Genomic DNA, 19,984 nt, shown 5'->3' with positions numbered 1-19,984 from the left:
ACTAGGATCTTCCCAACCACTAGAACCTATCCAACCAGTAGCTTAGGTTATTAGCATAGAGCAATTTCATGAACGACTTGAGCAAGTCCAATCTACTAATGTTAGTGGGGGTAGTGGGCAAGTGCAATCTAATGACGTTGACGAGGGAAGTGGTCAAGAAAATGGTCAAGTGCAGTCTGCTATGATTGTACAACGGGTCGAGGTTAAATTGGTACATATAATCGCCACGTAGGCTATGTGTCATTGGAATATTTTTACTATCAATGCAATATTTTTACTATGGAAATATGTAAATAGGGAAGTTGATATAAAGAAGGAAATAAATTAAAATATTAAGATTTTCTTACCTTTTTTTGAAACATGTATAATAGGTTATATAAGTTACATATTTTACTTTCCGATTTAAATTATTATACATAATCATGTCATGTCATCATTGTAACACGGCTTAAATGTCGCATGTTGCGACCTTTATCATTTTTGAAGTATACTAACATGGTGAGAGATCCTTGTGGAGAGATGTGAATAATGATGACTAGGGGTATGCAAAAATTGGTCCAGACCGAAAAAATGGACCGGACCGACCCAGACTGGACTGGACCGGACCAAAGACAATCGGTCCGGTCTTCGGGTCGAGAAATATCAAATTTCGGTCTTCGGTCCGGTCCAAAACCCGGTTTTAGACCGGACCGATATTTTCTTAATAAAATATAATACTCCCTCCGTTCCTAAATACGTGTCCACTTTGGACATGTACACGGTAATTAATAAAATTGAATGGTGTGTAAGAGGTAATGATTAAGAATGTTTTTTTTTTTGGAAAGGAAAAAGTAGATAATTGTTTATTGATAAAGTATAAATAAAAGTGGAGGTGGTGATTGAAAAGTGGGAAAAGTGTAGAATGTGTAAGAAAGGGTAATAATGATGTATAGAAAAGTGGGAAAAGTGTATGGAAAAGTGGGAAAAGTGTATAGAAAAGTGGGAAAGGTGTATGTCCAAAAACGAAAAGTGGACACATAAAAGAGAACGCCATAAATGGGAACTGGACACATATTTAGGAACGGAGGGAGTATAAACTATTCAAAATTTTAATTCTCTCCTTTACTATGTTGTAAATATTATTACATTGTGATATATTTTACTTTTATCTTACAAAAAGGCCTTAAACAATTGGTTTTTATATATATATTTTTTCTTTTTTACCATAATTTGTAGAAAAAATAAAAAATATATAGAAATAGGTCTACAATCGATCCAAAACGGTCCGGTTCGGGTTTTGGACCGATATTTTCGATCCAATCCAAGCATAATCTGTCCAGTATTCGGGTCTTGAATATTAAAATTTCGATCCGATTCGGGTTGGTCCAGTCCAGTCCAAGTTTGAACTATGAACACCCCTAATAATAACACCTACTTTATCCCCTTCTCTGTTATAAACACTCTAAATTATATTATTTATTTCCTTACCCAGTCTTTTCATTTCTTAATACCATTGTTTTTCTCTAAACAGATAAACTAATAAGTAAACTAATGGAGTATAATTTTTTGTAAAGACAAAAAAACAAAAAGATGTCTGACATAATTAAGTTTACCCGTGCACTAATGCGAAATTGCTTAGCAAAATCTAGAGTACTTAGGTGCACCCGTGCAATAAAATTGTACTAAAGTACTGTTCTGTAAATTTTTAATTTAATTTAATTTAATTATTTATATATTCATAGTTTTACAGTAAGAATAAATATGAATAAAATGGGGTGGTACTTTTAACTTTTATTAACACTTCCATGTTGCTGCAGAGTATCCTAAGAAGGGAAGCACCCACAAGACCACCATAATTACCTACTTTGTCATCTTCCCCACCGGCCATGCCCAATCCCATGCCCCCATTTTTAATTCTGCTTTTATGTGATTATTTTTTGTCACGTGTTTTTTATTGTAGAAATGGTAGTGAGATTTTCACAAGATAAATGAACAATTACTCGTAAAGTTGTGTTATCAACTCGTTTAAGGCTCTAATTAAGCTACTATATGCGATGGTCAATCCGCGATATCTTAGGATACTTTTATGCCAGAGTATCAAACAAGTCGCTTCGAATGAAGCCTATTCGTTGATGGGAGAAGACTTTGCTTGTATTTGTATGGATTGAGCTTGAATGTACACTTGCAAGTGAGATTAACTGGCATTGAAAATGTTCCGAGAAAAGCTACTCCAATGTCTAAGTAAGAGCAGTGCGTCTCATGTGTGACCAGTCACACCATCAACTTGATGGTGTGACGCGCGCAACTAATATGGAGAAAGTTATAGACGAGTGTTACTTGACTTCTATGCTGGTGTAACTTATACATTGTATTCGCCGTTACTTTTTTTTTGTTTTACTGCAGTTTCTTGAATTTCATGTTAGAGGTTGCTTGTATAGACGAGTGTTACATGATACTTTATGCTGATGTTACTTATACCTTGTATTCGCGGTTACTTTTTTGTTTTATTGCAGTTTCATGTAAGAGGTTCCTTGTATAGACTAGTGTTACTTGAGTTTCTATGATGATGTTACTTGTACGTTGTATTCGCTGTTATTTTCTTGTGTTTACTACATTTTCTTGAATTTCATGTTCGAGGTTCCTTGTATAGACTGGTGTTAATTGACCTTTTATGCTGATGTTACTTTTAGTTATTGCATTTTCTCCAATTTCATGTTAGAGGTTCCTTGTATAAATCGGTGTTACTTGAATTTCTATGCTGATGTTACTTATACCTTGTATTCGCGGTTACTTTTTTGTTTTATTGCAGTTTCATGTAAGAGGTTCCTTGTATAGACTGGTGTTACTTGAGTTTCTATGATGATGTTACTTGTACGTTGTATTCGCTGTTATTTTCTTGTGTTTACTACATTTTCTTGAATTTCATGTTCGAGGTTCCTTGCATAGACCGGTGTTAATTGACCTTTTATGCTGATGTTACTTTTAGTTATTGTATTTTCTCCAATTTCATGTTAGAGGTTCCTTGTATAAATTGGTGTTACTTGAATTTCTATGCTGATGTTACTTATACCTTGTATTCGCGGTTACTTTTTTTGTTTTATTGCGTTTTCTTCAATTTCATGTTAGAGTTTCTTTGTATATACTGATGTTACTTTATTTTCTATGTTGATGTTACTTTGTTTTCTATACTGATGTTACTTTATTTTCTATGCCGATGTTACTTTGTTTTATGCCTTTAAACGTGTTAGGTTTATTTATAAGTGTGAACATGTCACACCATCAAGTTGATGGTGTGGCTTGTCTCTTATAAGACTTGAGGAAGTAAGAGTAGGTTTGAATTGCAGGGAGAATTTTCTAGGTTAAAGTGTGTGTAAAGGCATAAATGAGTAATCCTTGACAATTTGAGATGTGTCATGAGGCGATTTATTTATAGTATTCCATAATAAATGCCGATGGACTTTATTATGATGGGTCTTGAGTCTTTAAGAGGATTTGAGATCTTTGAGTGAGTATGTCATGTATTTATTAGCCTAGTGGGCTTTTAGATTACGAGTATAATTGTGAACCAATTGAAAATCCAAACAACTTTTAATTTGTAGATGTGTAGAGGAACTTACCATCAAAGTGCCCATATAATCAAGAAGTTGGAGGAAGTTGAAATCAATCGTGATCTCCAAGTCACAAAATCTACTAGATGTCTAGATTAAAACCAGCTTGGCTCGATCTTATATTCTTTTCTAATTAAATGTTAGATCTACGGCTACTCTAAATATGATGGATTGATTCTCGGTATATGTGTGTAATAGGCTTAGCCATTTGGCAATACTCCCTTTGTCCCTAGAATGTTTGTCCCATTTGATTTTACAGTCTCTAAAACACGACTTAATTCAGATGTAAATATTTTCAATTCAATATACGTAAAATTATTTTAAAAAAAGATATTCTAAAGTTATATAGTAAATCGAGACTAACAAGATCTCATATAACTATATTATTTTTTAGATGTTAGTGAGAATTCATAGTTACCCTTGACCATAAAAAAGCAATGGGGCAAACATTTGGGGATGGAGGAAATATAATACTTTATAGTTAGATGGTGTTGGACGGAGACACGAAAAAAGCACGGCCCAACACGAACACGAACTTGTATAATTTGAAATTTCCGACTGGGCCTGATCCAAAATGTAACAAGTGGGATTGACGTAGGCCAAGCCCAGATAGGCTCATGGCCTGTGGGCTTTGTGTGGGACTGGCCCGATAGTCGGCCCACATCCTTCTTTAGTTTAATTTATAGTCTATACCAACTTATTACTTGTAACAGGCTGCGGTCTAATACATACAGGCTGGTGTGGGACGTGAAGACATAGCTTTTGTTTTTTATGGTTTTGCCAAGTTGCGCACTTTTAATAAATACGGACTTACTTAATATTTCCCTGATCTAGTTCCCTCACCCTCCCCTGTAGGCTGTAGCTGAGTCCCCACTCCCAATTAACCCAACAAAAAACAGACAGCATATGTTAATGTTACTCCGTACCTTATTTAATAACCTCAACTATTTGCCTATATATATGCCAACTGTACTACAGTCTTAATATTACTGTATATTCCAGTTAAGGCATTCATCTAATTTCAGTACCCTAGCTCCTAGCTGATCACCACTCCTGGGTGATCAGTTGATAACTTGATATCAATAGTAATTTAGTACTGCATTCGCTTTGTTTGTCGATTATTAAGGATTATTTTACATATTACTCTGTACATGTACATGGTAGTTGTTTCAGGGTTGAAACGATGGTATGAACGTCCTTGGTGTATTGAGATCCGGTCACGTACAGTGCCTGCAAGATGAACTCCGGGCCAAGGGGGATCCCCGAGGCGGAGCCTCCGACGCTCAAGTCCGTAATGTATAAATTGAGAGTATTTTGGTGGAAAAGAGAGTATGGTAGCTTCTCTAGGGTTAAAGAATGGTCTCTTTTACCTTGCCCTTTAAGGGGTATATATAGTGCTTTGATGGGCTTTTGAGGCCTTATAAGTGATATTGGGCTTGAATGAGTTTTATTGGCTTTTGGGCTAAAATGGTGTGCCCATTTTAACACCCCAACAGTAGTTGTTACTGTAGCTTTTGTTTTATCCCATTGATTAATAAGGATACTTCAATACGAGTACTCCCTCCGAATCTAAATGTTTTTCATTTAGAATCTTGACACTATTCACAATGGAAGGAAATCTTATGAATTATGTTCAATATATAAGAAAAAAAACATTGTCATGTAGAGTTTGTTTGATTCGTCTCAATGAGTACTGTAACAATATGAAGATTTATAATTTTTTATAACACGAAACTAGAGATATTAACGATATAAATTGTGCATTGATATGTGTGTCAAAGGGAAATGGAAAAAATAGTTAGGAACAGATGGAGTAATATATAATATTATTGATGAGTGAATATTAGAGATTCCTTGGTAAAGGAACACAAGACAATGACGTAGTTAATTTAATTCTATTAATACAACTAACTTTTTTTTGAATTAGCATTTTGAGTTCAAACTTTATTTTCAATCCCTCTCCCCACAAAACACTCGCGACCCACCTACAAAAGATGGGTAGCTATTTCAACTCCAAAGGAAAAAAAGAAAAACAAAACACTCGCGTTAGAAGTTTTGAATAGTCAAACTTCAATCAAAGAAACTTCTCCACTATCGATTGATCATTAAAATAAAAAATGAACATTATGCACTTGTGCAATATCGATCAGAAGACCAATGATTAAATTGACATCTTAAGCACAACTACGTACATGATGTTTAAATGCTAAATAAGCCGGTGTTGTTACCTTTTTTCTTTTTCTTTTTTTTGATAACAGGTGTTGTTAACTTAGATGTTAGATATAGATGGAATTTCATTTACACCTATATACTATTTGTACGAATTGTGTACCTCCTTATACACCAACTTCAAAGTGATTAATAAACTATAGAAAGAACTTTTAAGCACATTTGTGAAGGAGTGCATCATATACACATCATCATGCACGTAATGATCGAACTGGTCGTAATACTTAACCCTTACTCAAAGTTTAGCATCAATAAAACATTATTGATTAAAAGATACTTCGTATTTGGTATAACATATTACTCAGTATGCGAAAATGATAAAGATCGCATGTCATATTACTCCGTATGCGAAAATGATAAAAGTCGCAACATGCGACGACCTTTAAGCCGTGTCACAAGAATGAAGAATACCTAGCATGCTTATGTGTTATGATTTAAATTGAAAACTGAAATATTTAACTTATATAACCTATTATACATATTACAAAAAAGATAGGAAAATCTTAATGTTATAATTTGTTTCCTTTTTCATATCGACTACCATATTTACCTATTTTCATAGTAAAAATATTCTGATGACGCATAGCCTACATAGTGCCTATATGTACCAATTAATCCGTGACACTGCACGTAAGATTGCGACAACTAAATGTTGTCGCAACTTGCGACCTTTATCATCACCCCTCCGTATGATATTTATTTTTCTCTAAAATAATACATAGAAAAACAAAAAAGACTGGTTGACGACTAGCTAATACGCGGATGTAATTGTTTTATATATACTTGTAAATTGTAAGGTGGAAGGTAGAGTTCGATCACAAGGTCTAATATATTTGGCGTAAGAAAAGCCAAAAGGGGGAGTTGGTGATCAATGGCGATACAGCAACGAAACATCATTAAAAAAAATGGGTTGCTTCCTCATTCATGAACCTATAGCTGCATGATTGAAGATTTATATACGAGTTATTAGTTCCAAAGTGATATTCTTGAACCTTCCTTTACTTTTTCTACTATTAGTCTACTAATCTACAACACAATATAGTATAGATTTGTTTGCTTTTTTCTGGGGTGGGGCATGCATTATTCTAATGATTTGTCACATAAATTAATTAGTATATTACAAAATAGACCACATGTAAAGGCAAGAATATGTATAACTAGGTATTAGATAGAATCAATTAAAGAATTAAAGATTGGGGTTTAAGAAGAATGTGGGTTGTCCCTAGCTCGGAATAAGCTTGGTCCCTTGCCTCCTATATGGCCCTTTTGACCACTATTGTTGGACATTCTTGGTTGGTTGCACGATTTAATTGTAGCTAACCAGATGACCTTATAAGTGGGATAGGATTAGGCTTAGTCTATGTTCTATTCATTGGGTCTAGCCTGAATTTTCTTGTCTGGTTTAGTTTGAATTTTCTTGCATGTTGGTTCATCTGAATGATTTTTATTTAGACTTTTACTTCTTCTAGTTTAATTTGGTCTGATTTTTTCTGGTACAGTCTGATCTTATCTGATCTGAAAATTTCTTATTTTGATATGTTTTGGTCGTAATTAGGTTAATAACATTAAGGTGAAAAAGGCAGTAGCCTTACACCAAGTATAAGGCTACAGAAATGCGTCTTCTATACTGTATGTTTCATGATCAATTGAATACCATGATATTCCATAGTTAGTTGGTGCTTATTCTTAGAATCTCTGAGATGAAGTCAAAACATTTACTACTCCCTCCGTCCATTTTCCATTCAATTTTTTACGGTAATTAAGGAATTTAGAACATTATATGATTTGCAATTATTATTATTATAGCTTTGTATTTTTATAGAAAAAGTACACAATTCAATGTTGGAAGGAGATATAGTAATTAATATTTAGTTGTTTCAACTCATCCAGTCATCCTTCAATTTAAAAAAAATAAAAACACTTCTCCATGTATATTTTATTCAATGTTGTCACAATTTTCTACAAAGTACTCCGTATAAAATTTAGAACAAATGTGTCATAAAAAGAAATTTATAAGGGTGTTTTAGTAATAAAACATTAATGTAAAAAAAAAAAAAATTAAACACCATAAAAATAAACGGAAAAAATATTATAGGACATAAGGAGCACTTCAAATTTTGTGGTTTGGCATTCAAGATACTCCCTCTATCCCTTAATACCCGCATCGTTTTGACTTTTTACACTATTCACATAATTCACTTTGACCCTATATTATTTATAGTATATGAAAACAAATGTTAGTATATAATATATTGTTGGCTTCATCTTAATATATATTTTCAAAATATTAATATATTTATAAGTTTTTATAATATGTAGTTAGAGATATTGATGGTCAAAGTTGTATATTGGCAAACGTGTCCAGTGAAAACGGTGCGAGTATTAAGGGACGGATGGAGTAATATATCTCCACAAACAAATACTCCTTGTAAAATATATATTGTACATAGGGATGGCAGCGGGTCCAGGACCCTACCCGGACCCTGTCTACCCGAACCCTGTCGGACCCTACCCTAAAATTAGTGTATGGGTCTTTATTTTTTAGACCCTATAGGGTAAGGGTAGGATATGAGCATATGCTGTTTTTTTTAGGGTAGGGTAAGGGTCTTAATTTTTCAGACCCGTACCCTACCCATACCCTACCCGCGGACCCTTAAGACCCATACCCTACCCATACCCTATATTTAGACCGCTTAAATTTTGTTATTTTTATGTACTTCACTTTTTTTGTAGGATCTTGATGATGAAGTTGATGATGATATGGACGATAACTACTACTAAAATACTGATTGGATGCCTATTTATTAACATTAATGTTGTGTAGTTAAGAATGTGGGATTTTATAACTTATGAGCTTCGTACTTTAAAATGTATTGTGTTTAAGGAAAGACAAGGATAATTTTTGAAGACTAGCTATTTATTTGTTTTAGAATGCCTTATTAATCGTTGTTCTTGTGTTATTTTTGCATATTACATATAATTGCATACAAGAAAAGAAATAAAAGTTATAGTTTAACGCGGACCCGCATAAGACCCTAGACCCTACCCATACCCTGTCGGACCCATAGGGTCCTGATAAGGGTCTTATAATTTTAGACCCTATAGGGTAAAGGTAGGGTATGGGTATATGTCAAAAAGTTAAGGTCCGGGTCCGAATATTACTAGACCCTACCCATTGCCATCCCTAATTGTACTTGTAAAATCTGTATTTTTGGAGTGTAGATTAGAAATATTTTTTAAAAATTGATATGAAAGCAAATTTGGAGACAAACCGGCCAACTTCTAATGAACTTCATTCTCCAACAAAGTGGTGAAAGTGTCACAATGGTGCCACAACTGGCTGTATTAATTAGTTTGTTTTAAACCTTTGATTATGACATATTTGAGCTGGCTTAACTTGGCCGGATTATAAATTGAAATTGATATGCCAGTTTTAATTGTTTTGGATGGTCATCAACATATTAATTATTAAAAAAAAAAAAAAAACTTGATTTAATTCACACAAAAGAGTGGGATATTCGTAAGAAAAGGAGTGCTACTTACATTACTACATATATCTAATTAAGTACACCGTTAAAAAATATAAGTACACTCTTAATTTCCATCAATAATAATAATAATAATAATTACGTACATTCTAAAATGATTTGAAGAAAAATTACGTACATTCTAAAATGATTTGAAGAAAAAAAGAATCACTGCTCGCGTCAAGGTAGAGCATTGGAGTACTTTTTGCCTTAGAATTCAGAATAGTAACTTTTATATGATTGTAACCGGTATGTATTTTCTCTAAATTTGTGGTACGCAGACCTATTTTATCATTGTAGATGTCGTACGTATGACTAACTATTAATGATATTGTTTGTCCCTATTAAAAAAAATTTGATGAATATTATTTTTGTTCTTTTATTTTTGTGAATAAGCCAATACAGTTTATAAAAGGGATTTAGGTAATAAAAAATGATCTTTTAGAAATAGATGAACTTCCTTTTTTTTTTGTAAAACAAATTCAACACGTAAACAATAAGGGACAATAAAAAGTCAAAAAACTTAGACGTACCCTTATAAAATTGGAAAATTTTAATGATACGAAATAGAAAGATTTTAACGAGAAAATCATTCGAATATGTGGAGCGTTCATAGAAAGGCAGAAATACAAGTATAATGTGACAAATGGAAAGTCGTATTCATAAAATCGCATGCAATAATATTTTGCAACTTCCCGAATATTCTTGAAATTGTCAAAGATGAGGGGATGTTTTATGCCATTTTTCTTCGTTTTATTATTTGGTTGCAAACTTGCAAACATGCAATCAACGAACACGCTTCTTCAACACGCAGCCTAGCTTCAATCAAATATTATTATTACAACTTCTTTGAATGATCGATGATCAAGTCATGTCGGCAAAGGTGTCGTGTCGGGTCATGTTCGTGTTTGGTCTAGTTGAATTTCGTGTTATTTACAAATTTATCAAAGTATGATAATTACATAATGTGACAAATTAATCTAATATTTGGGATGGTTACATGGCGTGTCCTTGTCAACTCTGTGCTCATGTCATGTCAGTTTCGGTCGTTTCATTATGCCATGTCAGAGACTGTCAACTCTAATGTTTCTAGCAATCTTTTTAATTTTGGTTTGTCAATATACCAAAATTTTAATACTCCGTAATTACGTATCAATATTGATATATACTTCATGTTGAAGTTTTCACTTAAATATCCATTTGATTCGGTCACATAAGAGTCGCAAGAAAATAAGCTAATGAAAGTGAGCTACTATTGGGAGTTCAGAGTTTAGACTTCTAGTTGTGCCCCTTGAAGTGGAAAAAAGAGAGGGCTTAACAGGGGTAAACATATGGTTGGATTTCAATAGTTCTTTTTAATGGTAAAGACGGATCTCGTTTGGCTATTGTCTATTGGTTATCAATCGATTGGTTCACTTAGCTGGTTTGATCGGCTTTTTTTGGTTGGTGGTTTGGCTTTTTATTTGTTTAAGATATTTTTTAACATTTTTCCTTTACATGTAAGGAGATAATTTGAGGAGGATCACTAATCAGCATAAAAATATTTTAGGTGCACGGTACACTCGCGTGCATCTATTTTTTTTTTAACAATTTTGGCAATGAAGTGGTGATACATCTCATTAGTCATTACATGTAATCGGCTCATAAATGAATCGGGATTAGTTATATTTGACCACATTATTTGTCAAGGATTTATAACAATCTTTGATTAGTGGAAAATTAGCACACAAGATCAGTTTTCATCTAAATATTATTCTAAGGTGGACAACTGTCTAATTTTAAATTTTTAGGGAAAACTTGGGATTTTTTTTGTAAATGAATATCTGCCAAAGTCTAGAATTCTAGAAATTAAATCAGTAAGTATTTTAAGGTGGACAACTCTGTATGATTGAGGTGCATATTTGTTTCTATTACATAAAAACGAAATTTCCTAATGTAGTTGCAGAAGCAATTGGCCATTTATTTTTTCGAAGATGCTAATATTCATTCACCTACTGCGATTCCCTGCAGCTAGATTATCTGTCTAACAAACAAATGAAATAATGTTAAACCATTTCTTAAACTAACATTTTGTCATAAACGTATAATTGAAAAATATAATACGCACAACTAGTACGGAGTAGTAAACTAATTGAAAGTCTATAAACACTTTTCCCGTATAAATGATTTGAATTACAAGTTTAACTTGGTAAAAATCAGTTTTAATAAGAAATTCGTATAATAGTTTAAATTAAGGAAAGAGATCGAACAGGGCCATTAGCCTTTACGACCACAAAATAAAACAAAACCCTTTTAAAATTGAAGAAGAATTTCGGCTAAATATTTCCTACAGAGTATTACCGTACGGAGTAATAACTAATAATCGATCCAATGTCAAAAAATATATTTTAAAAAAGAAATAAAAATCGCTTACTCCGTATTATTTACATAAATATCTTGATTACGTCACACAATCACAGATCTCTATGTTGTCCCATCAGTTTTCACAAAATTTACCCAATTTTCCATTATTCAAACTCACAAATGATTCTTATTTTCACCGTATTATCCTAAAACTCACATCAAACTCACCTAAACTCCTTAAAAACATACTTCCTCCGTCTTTTAATACTCGCAACGTTTATTAGTTTCACGCATGCCAATGCACAACTTTGATCATTTATATCTTAAATTCTCTTTATGCAAAAATTATAAAAAGTTGATATTTTGAAAATACACATTGAGACGAATCTAACGAGATCACACATGACATGACTATGTTTTATCTTATATAAAAAGCACTAAGAATAGTCAATGTAGATTATATGAATAGTGGCAAAAATCCAAACGTGTTGCGAGTATTAAAAGACGGAGGAAGTATATATTAAGTATCATAAAGTGTAATGATGGGGTGTGATGTGATTTGATTAGAGGGAAAAAACGGAGTCTTAAGTGAGTCTTGAATTTTCAAAACCGGCCACCTCCAAACTAATTATAGTATCTTAACACATTATCCCAAAAGTCTGTCTCTATACTCGATTACTTCCTTTCAGACCCCCTTCGAACTAAGGATAAATTCATCCTTAGGTGAAAAAGAAGAAAATAAATTTGTAATATTGGTCCAAATGAGATATACTTCCTCCGTTCTTTTCTAGATGACACGATTTTTCTACTAAGTAATGGGGAAGTATATCTCATTTGGACCAATATTACAATTTTTTTTTTTTTTCTGATATCGTCTAGCCCTAAATACTAATTTTTGTGTTAAAACTTGTAAGAGTAAGATGTCTATTCATCCATATTAGTTTAGTTTAGATTCGTTCGACTCTAAATTAATATATACGTTTTTTTAAAAGTTCGTTAGACCGAGTAAAATCACATCATTTTATAAATCCCTCTAACTATCCTCGTAGCCTCTTCATAATGAAATTTCTTATATACATTCGGGTATAACCTCGTCATAATGAAATTTCTTATATACATTCGGGAATAAGAATAAGGTACGGTGGTGCACGCGTGTTATCCTCAAGTAAAATCCGTAATCAAATTCTACTTACGTATTCGTAATTCAAAACCGCGTCGTATTACCACCATCATTACGAGTTACTACATTAAGTAAGTACCCGAGTAAAATTTACAAATACGACAAGGTCGACAACCTCATTTTAAAATTATGTTTAAATAAAAATAAATTTGACTCCATTTATTATTCCTTACTTTTCCACTCTGTTTTGCACTATTTACCATATAAATACACCCACCCTTCTCTTTCTCTCTCTCTTTTTTAAGCCTCGTCTTCTTCCTTTCCTTTCTCTCTTTCTCCTCCATATCTTTTCTTTCCTTTTAATCCAGATTTATTAAATATTATCAAATTTTAAAATCAAATCAAATTGCATTTTTTATCATTTCCCAGAAATTAAAAAACCCAGGGATTTAAAGAAATTCATCCATCATAGCATTTCAGAAGAGCAAGAAGCTGTTATTCAAGAAAAGAGTAATGGCGGTCCATCATCACCGGTGGAACGCCGTCGTTTTACTCTTACTCTCCACTTTCTTCATTATCCTCTGTTTTCTCTCTCCTCCATGTCTTGGAATCCGATCCCTTTCAAGAGGAGGGGCAGGACTGGAATTTCACCACCTCTTGCGCTTCTCTGAAGCGCCGGACTACCGTAACGGCGTAGGCTGTTCCTCAACTCACTCTCCCTTCACTCACTGTGACCCTTCATTGGTCCACGTCGCCATGACTCTCGACTTTGAGTACTTACGTGGCTCAATCGCCGCCGTTCATTCCGTCCTTAAACACTCTTCCTGTCCGGAGAACATCTTCTTCCACTTCATCGCCGCCGAGTTTGACGCGCTGTCTCCCCGAGTTCTGAGTCAACTCGTTCGGTCCACCTTCCCGTCGCTTAACTTCAAGGTCTACATCTTCCGGGAAGATACCGTCATCAACCTAATCTCGTCGTCTATCCGGGTCGCACTCGAAAACCCGTTAAACTATGCCCGGAACTACCTGGGTGACATACTTGACCCGTGTGTCAACCGGGTCATCTACCTTGATTCGGACCTTATCTTGGTCGACGACATCTATAAACTCTGGAACACAACATTATCTCCCAATCACATAATCGGAGCCCCGGAATACTGCCACGCCAACTTCACCACATACTTCACACCCACATTCTGGTCCAACCCGAGTTACAAATCCGTGGCTTTCGGGTCATTAACCCGAAAACCGTGCTACTTCAACACGGGCGTGATGGTAATGGATTTACAAAAATGGAGGGCTGAAAATTACAGGAGTAAAATCGAAGGGTGGATGGAAATCCAAAAGAAAACCCGGATTTACGAGCTGGGTTCATTACCGCCATTTTTGCTTGCATTCGGAGGTAGAATCGAACCAATTGAACACAGATGGAATCAACACGGGTTAGGGGGTGACAATGTGCGCGGTTCTTGTAGATCTTTGCACCCGGGCCCAGTGAGCTTGTTACATTGGAGTGGAAAAGGGAAGCCATGGGTGAGGCTCGATGGGAAGAAAGCGTGTCCGTTGGATCATCTCTGGGAACCCTATGATTTGTTTAAAGGGAGGAGAGAGAGAGAGATTCAACGTCAACAACAGCAGTTTGGTGGGTTTGTTGGTGGTGCTTCTTCTTTAATTGGATGGTTGTAAGTTTTGTAATTTCTTCATTATTTGATTTCAATTTTATTCATTTTTCGGAAAGGGAAAAGAAAAGGGGAAATTATTAAATTGGGTGGATTATTGAATTTTAGGCAGATTGGATTTGAATTCTTTGGTTAGGATGGTAGATGATGAGGATGTACAGTCTCAGAGATTGGGAAGATGAAGATGCATTCAATTGGCATTTAATTCGTACATGGATTTTTATTTAACTATTTTTGTCACTGTATAATTTCTGGGTTCCTGTTCTTAGGAACCAAATTTTGAAGGTAACTTTTCTGTATACTGAAAAAAATATGAGGAAAAAAAAAAAGACAGTCGATTTTTTTCGGATTCATCTTCTTTCTCCGTACTATCTTTGATGATACGTTTTGTGTGTAACTTTTAATGTTTTTACTTTTTAGTCTAACTAACTAATGACACGAATGGCCGTCATTACCGTGTTTAATTAAGTACAGAGTATTTAAGTACGAGTAATAGAGTAGCAAGTCTCCTAAACTCTACGCGTCTTGGCCTAATGGTGTACAATAGGTCTTAGGTTCGAATCCCCGCTACCCATATACGGAATATTGCCCAACTCTACGCGTCTACGGCTATGAGTGACGGTCAAGATGTCACTACTTTGTATGTCACTTGAGTAACAATGTAACATGATATGTGATCGGACCACCGGAACATCTTTTACCAGAATATCGACCGGTTGATTTGATATGTGTAAGTGTTGTTTAGAGTGCATGTGGTATTTTGGCTAAAAAAGAAAAATCCAAAAGGAAACGGTTCATTGGGGAAGAATTTGTCAAAACTCAAAAGAAAATAACAATTGACGTTTCATTTTTGATTACTTTGTGTTTTTTTGGAAGACAATAATTGAGGTCCTCCACTACTGTAAACAGATGGCATTTTCTGTTTGATTTTTTTCATGAAACTTTTGAATTTGCCATTTGTTTGTATTGTATTTCATTTATGTTGTTAATTTCTGATTGGAGAAATGATTAAAGGTTCTGTTTGATTAGGAGATGTTAGTTGGTTTGATTAGTTGTTAGTGGAGAAGCTTTTTGTATTACTACGTACAGAGTAGTGGGTTTGACTAACTAGTTGAATTAGTTGTTTGTGTAAAAGTGTTTTTTAAATTAGTGGTTAGATGATAGCCGTTTAATATGTAAAATGACCATTAAAGGCATTAATGTACTTTGTTTCTCATTAATATCATGCAAATAATTTATTATGTTAATTATTTTCTCTTTACTTTTTGAATAAACATTGAATAATAAAACAAAATTATTTATTTTGAAAATTTAATTTTTAATTTAAAATAGTACATTATTTTCAGATGGAGAAATATTACTAATGATATTAAAAGCATGATTGCAATATCTTTCAATTGTTTCAAAGAACGAGTAAAAATTTATACAACATAAACATAAAACAAATAGAGTGAGATGAAGAAGGAAGTGTGAATAATGCAAGGTACCAAGATTGGTAGTGTTTGTAATTATAGGCAATAATCATTTTCATTCACTTTCTCAAACCTAATTGCAAAAGATCTTATAATGAGCATTTTCAACTGAAAACTCACTTCTAAACCTCTCCTAACCAAAACACATCAAACTAGCTTTTTTCTAAAGGTCAAAAATCTAATTCACTCCAAACTCTTTTTGTCCCAAAACTCTCATAACCAAACACCCTTAAGACTCTATTGCCTCATCTGAATTTACACGAAATTTACTCATTTATATCTAACTGACTTATTTAAACTTGTGTTTGCTGAAATAATTAAGTCAAAATAAGTTAAATCAAATAGACCTTAAAGTGTCGTATTGTGGATGTATCTTTCAATTCAAGTATTTGGTAGTAACTAATTAATCACTTTAACGCACTAACCACCAAAGAATTATGCTTAGTTGCTTGGATGTTCCATTGAACATATTTTTTTAGAACACATTGCTTCTCGAGGAAGATAAGTACGTAGTAGAGAAATTAGAAAATACTAAGAATGGTGTAGAAAATTTGAGCTCAATCTTCTCTCTATATATTCTAATGGTCAAAAGGAACAATTCTTTTGAACAATATATAAATTGATTATTAATAGCTTAGGTCGAATATTATTTGTGAAGTAAAATAAAAATAAGTATATATATATAAAGTGGATACGTCAAAAATCACCGGAAATGTTCTATTTACATAAGTTAACCTGATATGTAATGTTTGACTTTCGGTTACACTATCTATTTTATTTTGTGTATAACTTTAAAATCGATAAAAATGATAAATAAAATAGTGGGTAATTGTCACTAATTAAGGTTACGGAGGCGAATTATCAAGATACAAATGAAATTTGAAGCCTAACAATGTTGCTAATTATCATTTTGAAATTGAGTCAATGGGTCATAAATTCACAAGTATAGTACAAAGTACGAGTAATTTAGTAAAGGGTTTGATTAAACTTGTTCGTGGCTGACACGCCAATGCTAGAGTTAAGCAAAGCATTGTTTTCAGTCAGTCACTTTCATGGGCCCCATTGACAGCACACCAAAACAATTCAACAAATGCCTTACTTGGCTTCGACACCTTCTTGTCCCTCTTAACTTTACAAAATTTTTCCCCTCAAAACTTTTTCACAAATTCTTATTTACAATGGGTGTACAATAAATATTGTACATCGGAATAAAAGTTAACTCAAAACGCTTAAAAGTTAAGCATATATATGTAAAAGTTATCTATTTTTAAATGATAATTTTTTTCATTTTAATAGAACTTATTTCTTCAAAATCACTAATAATGTATAAAATTAATAATTTAACCCTTTAAAATATTTATCTATCAATTTTTTTTATTAATATAAAAGTTAATCAAAACTAAGTTAAAGTTACAAAAAAAATGGTTAAAGTTATCTTGGTGTACAATAAATTTATTGTACACCTTGTGCGCACAAGACCTTTTGAAACTTTTTTCTTTTTGTTAATTTCCACTTACTCTTTTCATTAAATACCTAAATATGTTATAATTATTAAGTATACTCGGGTACAATGTATATCAAACGGTATTTTTATGACTATTGGTGGTTTCTATCACATTTTCTCATCGTTAGTAAGGAAAAATGTGATAGGGTACACGGTGCAAGGTGCACCCGGAAGAATGCAATATGTTCTAGTAAATATGCAATGATTTCGTCTTAAAATGACACCAATATTGCCACATTTTTTTTAAAAGGAAATACGGAGTATAACTTTTTCTATCACGATGCAATTTCTCCATTTCTCCAATCACAATGCAATTTCTCATATACCCTAATTGAAAACTTATAACCTTCGTATTTGGGTTTATAAATAAATCACAAATCGGTTTTGCAATCTCCCGTTCACCTTTTACCATTTTCATCAAAAGCTACTTTGTAATACGATTTTTTTACAAGGGACAGATCATCTAAGGGGCTTGTCGGAGTCGAGGCCCGATCCCAAATATTTTAGTTATGAACTGAATATATTGTTTAATATACGCACATAGTAAAATTATGATACAATAGTTGTCTAAGCACTCATATTTTGAAGGATCAAACACTTAAGTATACATTTTTTACTTAAGATCCGCCATTTTTTCTAATGTGGAATATGTTTGAACCGAGGAAATATTATTTAAGTGGCAATTTGGACTAAATGATGGCCTTAAAGAAGAATTGACAATCTAAAAATAGAGGATTAGCACATGTGCACTAACCAAATTGGCCATGTGAACATAACGGGGTCCATGCTCCAACGCATAGGAAAGGAAGAAAGTTAAATTGTGAATTATTATTATTATTAATTTATTATAAGGCAATATTATGATTTTATGAGCAGCCATATTCATTTTATTTTTGTCAACTACAATTAAAAAGATTTAACAATTTTTTTTTTTTTTTTTTTTTTTTCTAAACTCATTTATTTTGTTGAATGGGCCAACAAGGACTGGGTTGGCTATGAGCTGTGTGAATGCTGTCATTTTCTTTTGTGCAACATGTCAGGGCATCTCATTTCTTTTTTTGTATTCTTCTTTTAAATTTTTTATTCTTTTGGGTTTCCACATTTTTTTGGGCTTTACAATCTTTTATTTTCTTTTTAATCTTTTCTTTTGGTTTTTGTTTTGGCTAATAGGGGCCAATGGGCCATAGGGCATTTGGATATTTAGGTCGTATCGACTTTTCTTAATCAGATATAATAAGTTCAGATAAGTTATAATCTGAATCTATTTAAATTAATATTATCCAAGTAATGAAAGTTCAGGTCAACTAAATTTATGCCTATTTTGATACGGAGTAAATGACAAAAAATGAAAAAATGAGAAAAGTTAAATTTGGTTGAAGATGAAACTTCTTGTAAAAGTGTTGAACTTCCTATAAATAACTACGGAGTAGTTGCTAAATTTGTATGTGTGACATCATGCGTATGTGCTACCACATCCTTGGGCTTGGGAGAATCTAGAGGACACACTTGGTCTTCGAGGGTTGCCGAGACGGCTATATATCTGATATGTGATATCAGTCAACAAAACGACAAAATATGAAAAAAATGAAGTATTATTCATGTTAAAACAAGTATTATTCATGTTAAAAAAATTATCATCTGTAAAAATTGTAAAAATTACTTTTTAAAAAGTACCATTTAATTTAATTTTATTGTCTTTTGCTATGATATTCATTTGCAAACATATGCAAAAATACTTCCTCCAAGGTCTTCAAGGGCGAACAAACATATGAGAATATGGGATGTATAGACGATCATAACGAACTTATATACCCTATTCGTTACTAAACGATTGTCTTTTTACCTAATTTTCTTCATATATGTATAACTCTCTCTTTTAAGAACATTAAAGTAACTTTCACATGTATACATTAAATAATTGCACAAAATATTGGTCATTGTGAAATTATGCGGGAATTATTAAACATACACGCATAAAAAAGAAGGAAAATTTAGAATATTTTCAAGATAAATTATGGACTACCAATATTTCTATACAATTACGATGCATGAGAACTGATATCTAGCTTTAACCAGTAATTCTAGTCGTAAGACAACAAAAACAATCTCCCCCCCCCCCCCCCCCCCAACCCAACCCCCAATAAAATTACTGTACAAAAGCGGCAATGGTTGGAACAACTCTTTCCTTGTATGACTTAGATGTCTCGTATATCTCGAATAAGTGATTCGGTTTGCTAAGAACAATGCATATTGGGATACCGGACGGATTTACCTCCATGTCCATTTAGTCTTCCAGGCGGTGTTAAAACAAAAGTTTTTGTTTACTCGCTGTTTGGTATTACTCTTTTAGTGTAAATGTGTACTATTTTTCCATCGAATATGTGTTCCCCTTCATTGTTGTAAACCGGGCTCGTTATAACTGTTGTGAACATCACTTTTGGCACATCTTTGCTTGTTGGTGCTTTTCTATATTTTGGTTCCACTCTCTGCTAAGTCTCACATCTGTGACTTTTTAGTCAGATA

At 33.2% G+C, this 19,984-nt stretch overlaps 1 protein-coding gene across 1 annotated transcript; it reads left to right on the top strand.

The window, feature by feature from the left end:
- Window positions 1-13,062: 13,062 nt before the first annotated feature.
- On the top strand, window positions 13,063-14,838 carry LOC110778720 (probable galacturonosyltransferase-like 9). Its single transcript, XM_021983277.2, has one exon. It carries the CDS (start codon window positions 13,320-13,322, stop codon window positions 14,490-14,492), a length of 1,173 nt encoding a protein of 390 aa, XP_021838969.1. The 5' UTR covers window positions 13,063-13,319; the 3' UTR covers window positions 14,493-14,838.
- Window positions 14,839-19,984: the final 5,146 nt, after the last annotated feature.

Source organism: Spinacia oleracea, chromosome 1, assembly GCF_020520425.1.
Source record: "Spinacia oleracea cultivar Varoflay chromosome 1, BTI_SOV_V1, whole genome shotgun sequence".
NCBI lineage: Eukaryota > Viridiplantae > Streptophyta > Magnoliopsida > Caryophyllales > Amaranthaceae > Spinacia > Spinacia oleracea.
The sequence above is the reverse complement of the archived record's forward strand: the minus strand, read 5'-3'. Positions and strand labels throughout refer to the sequence as shown.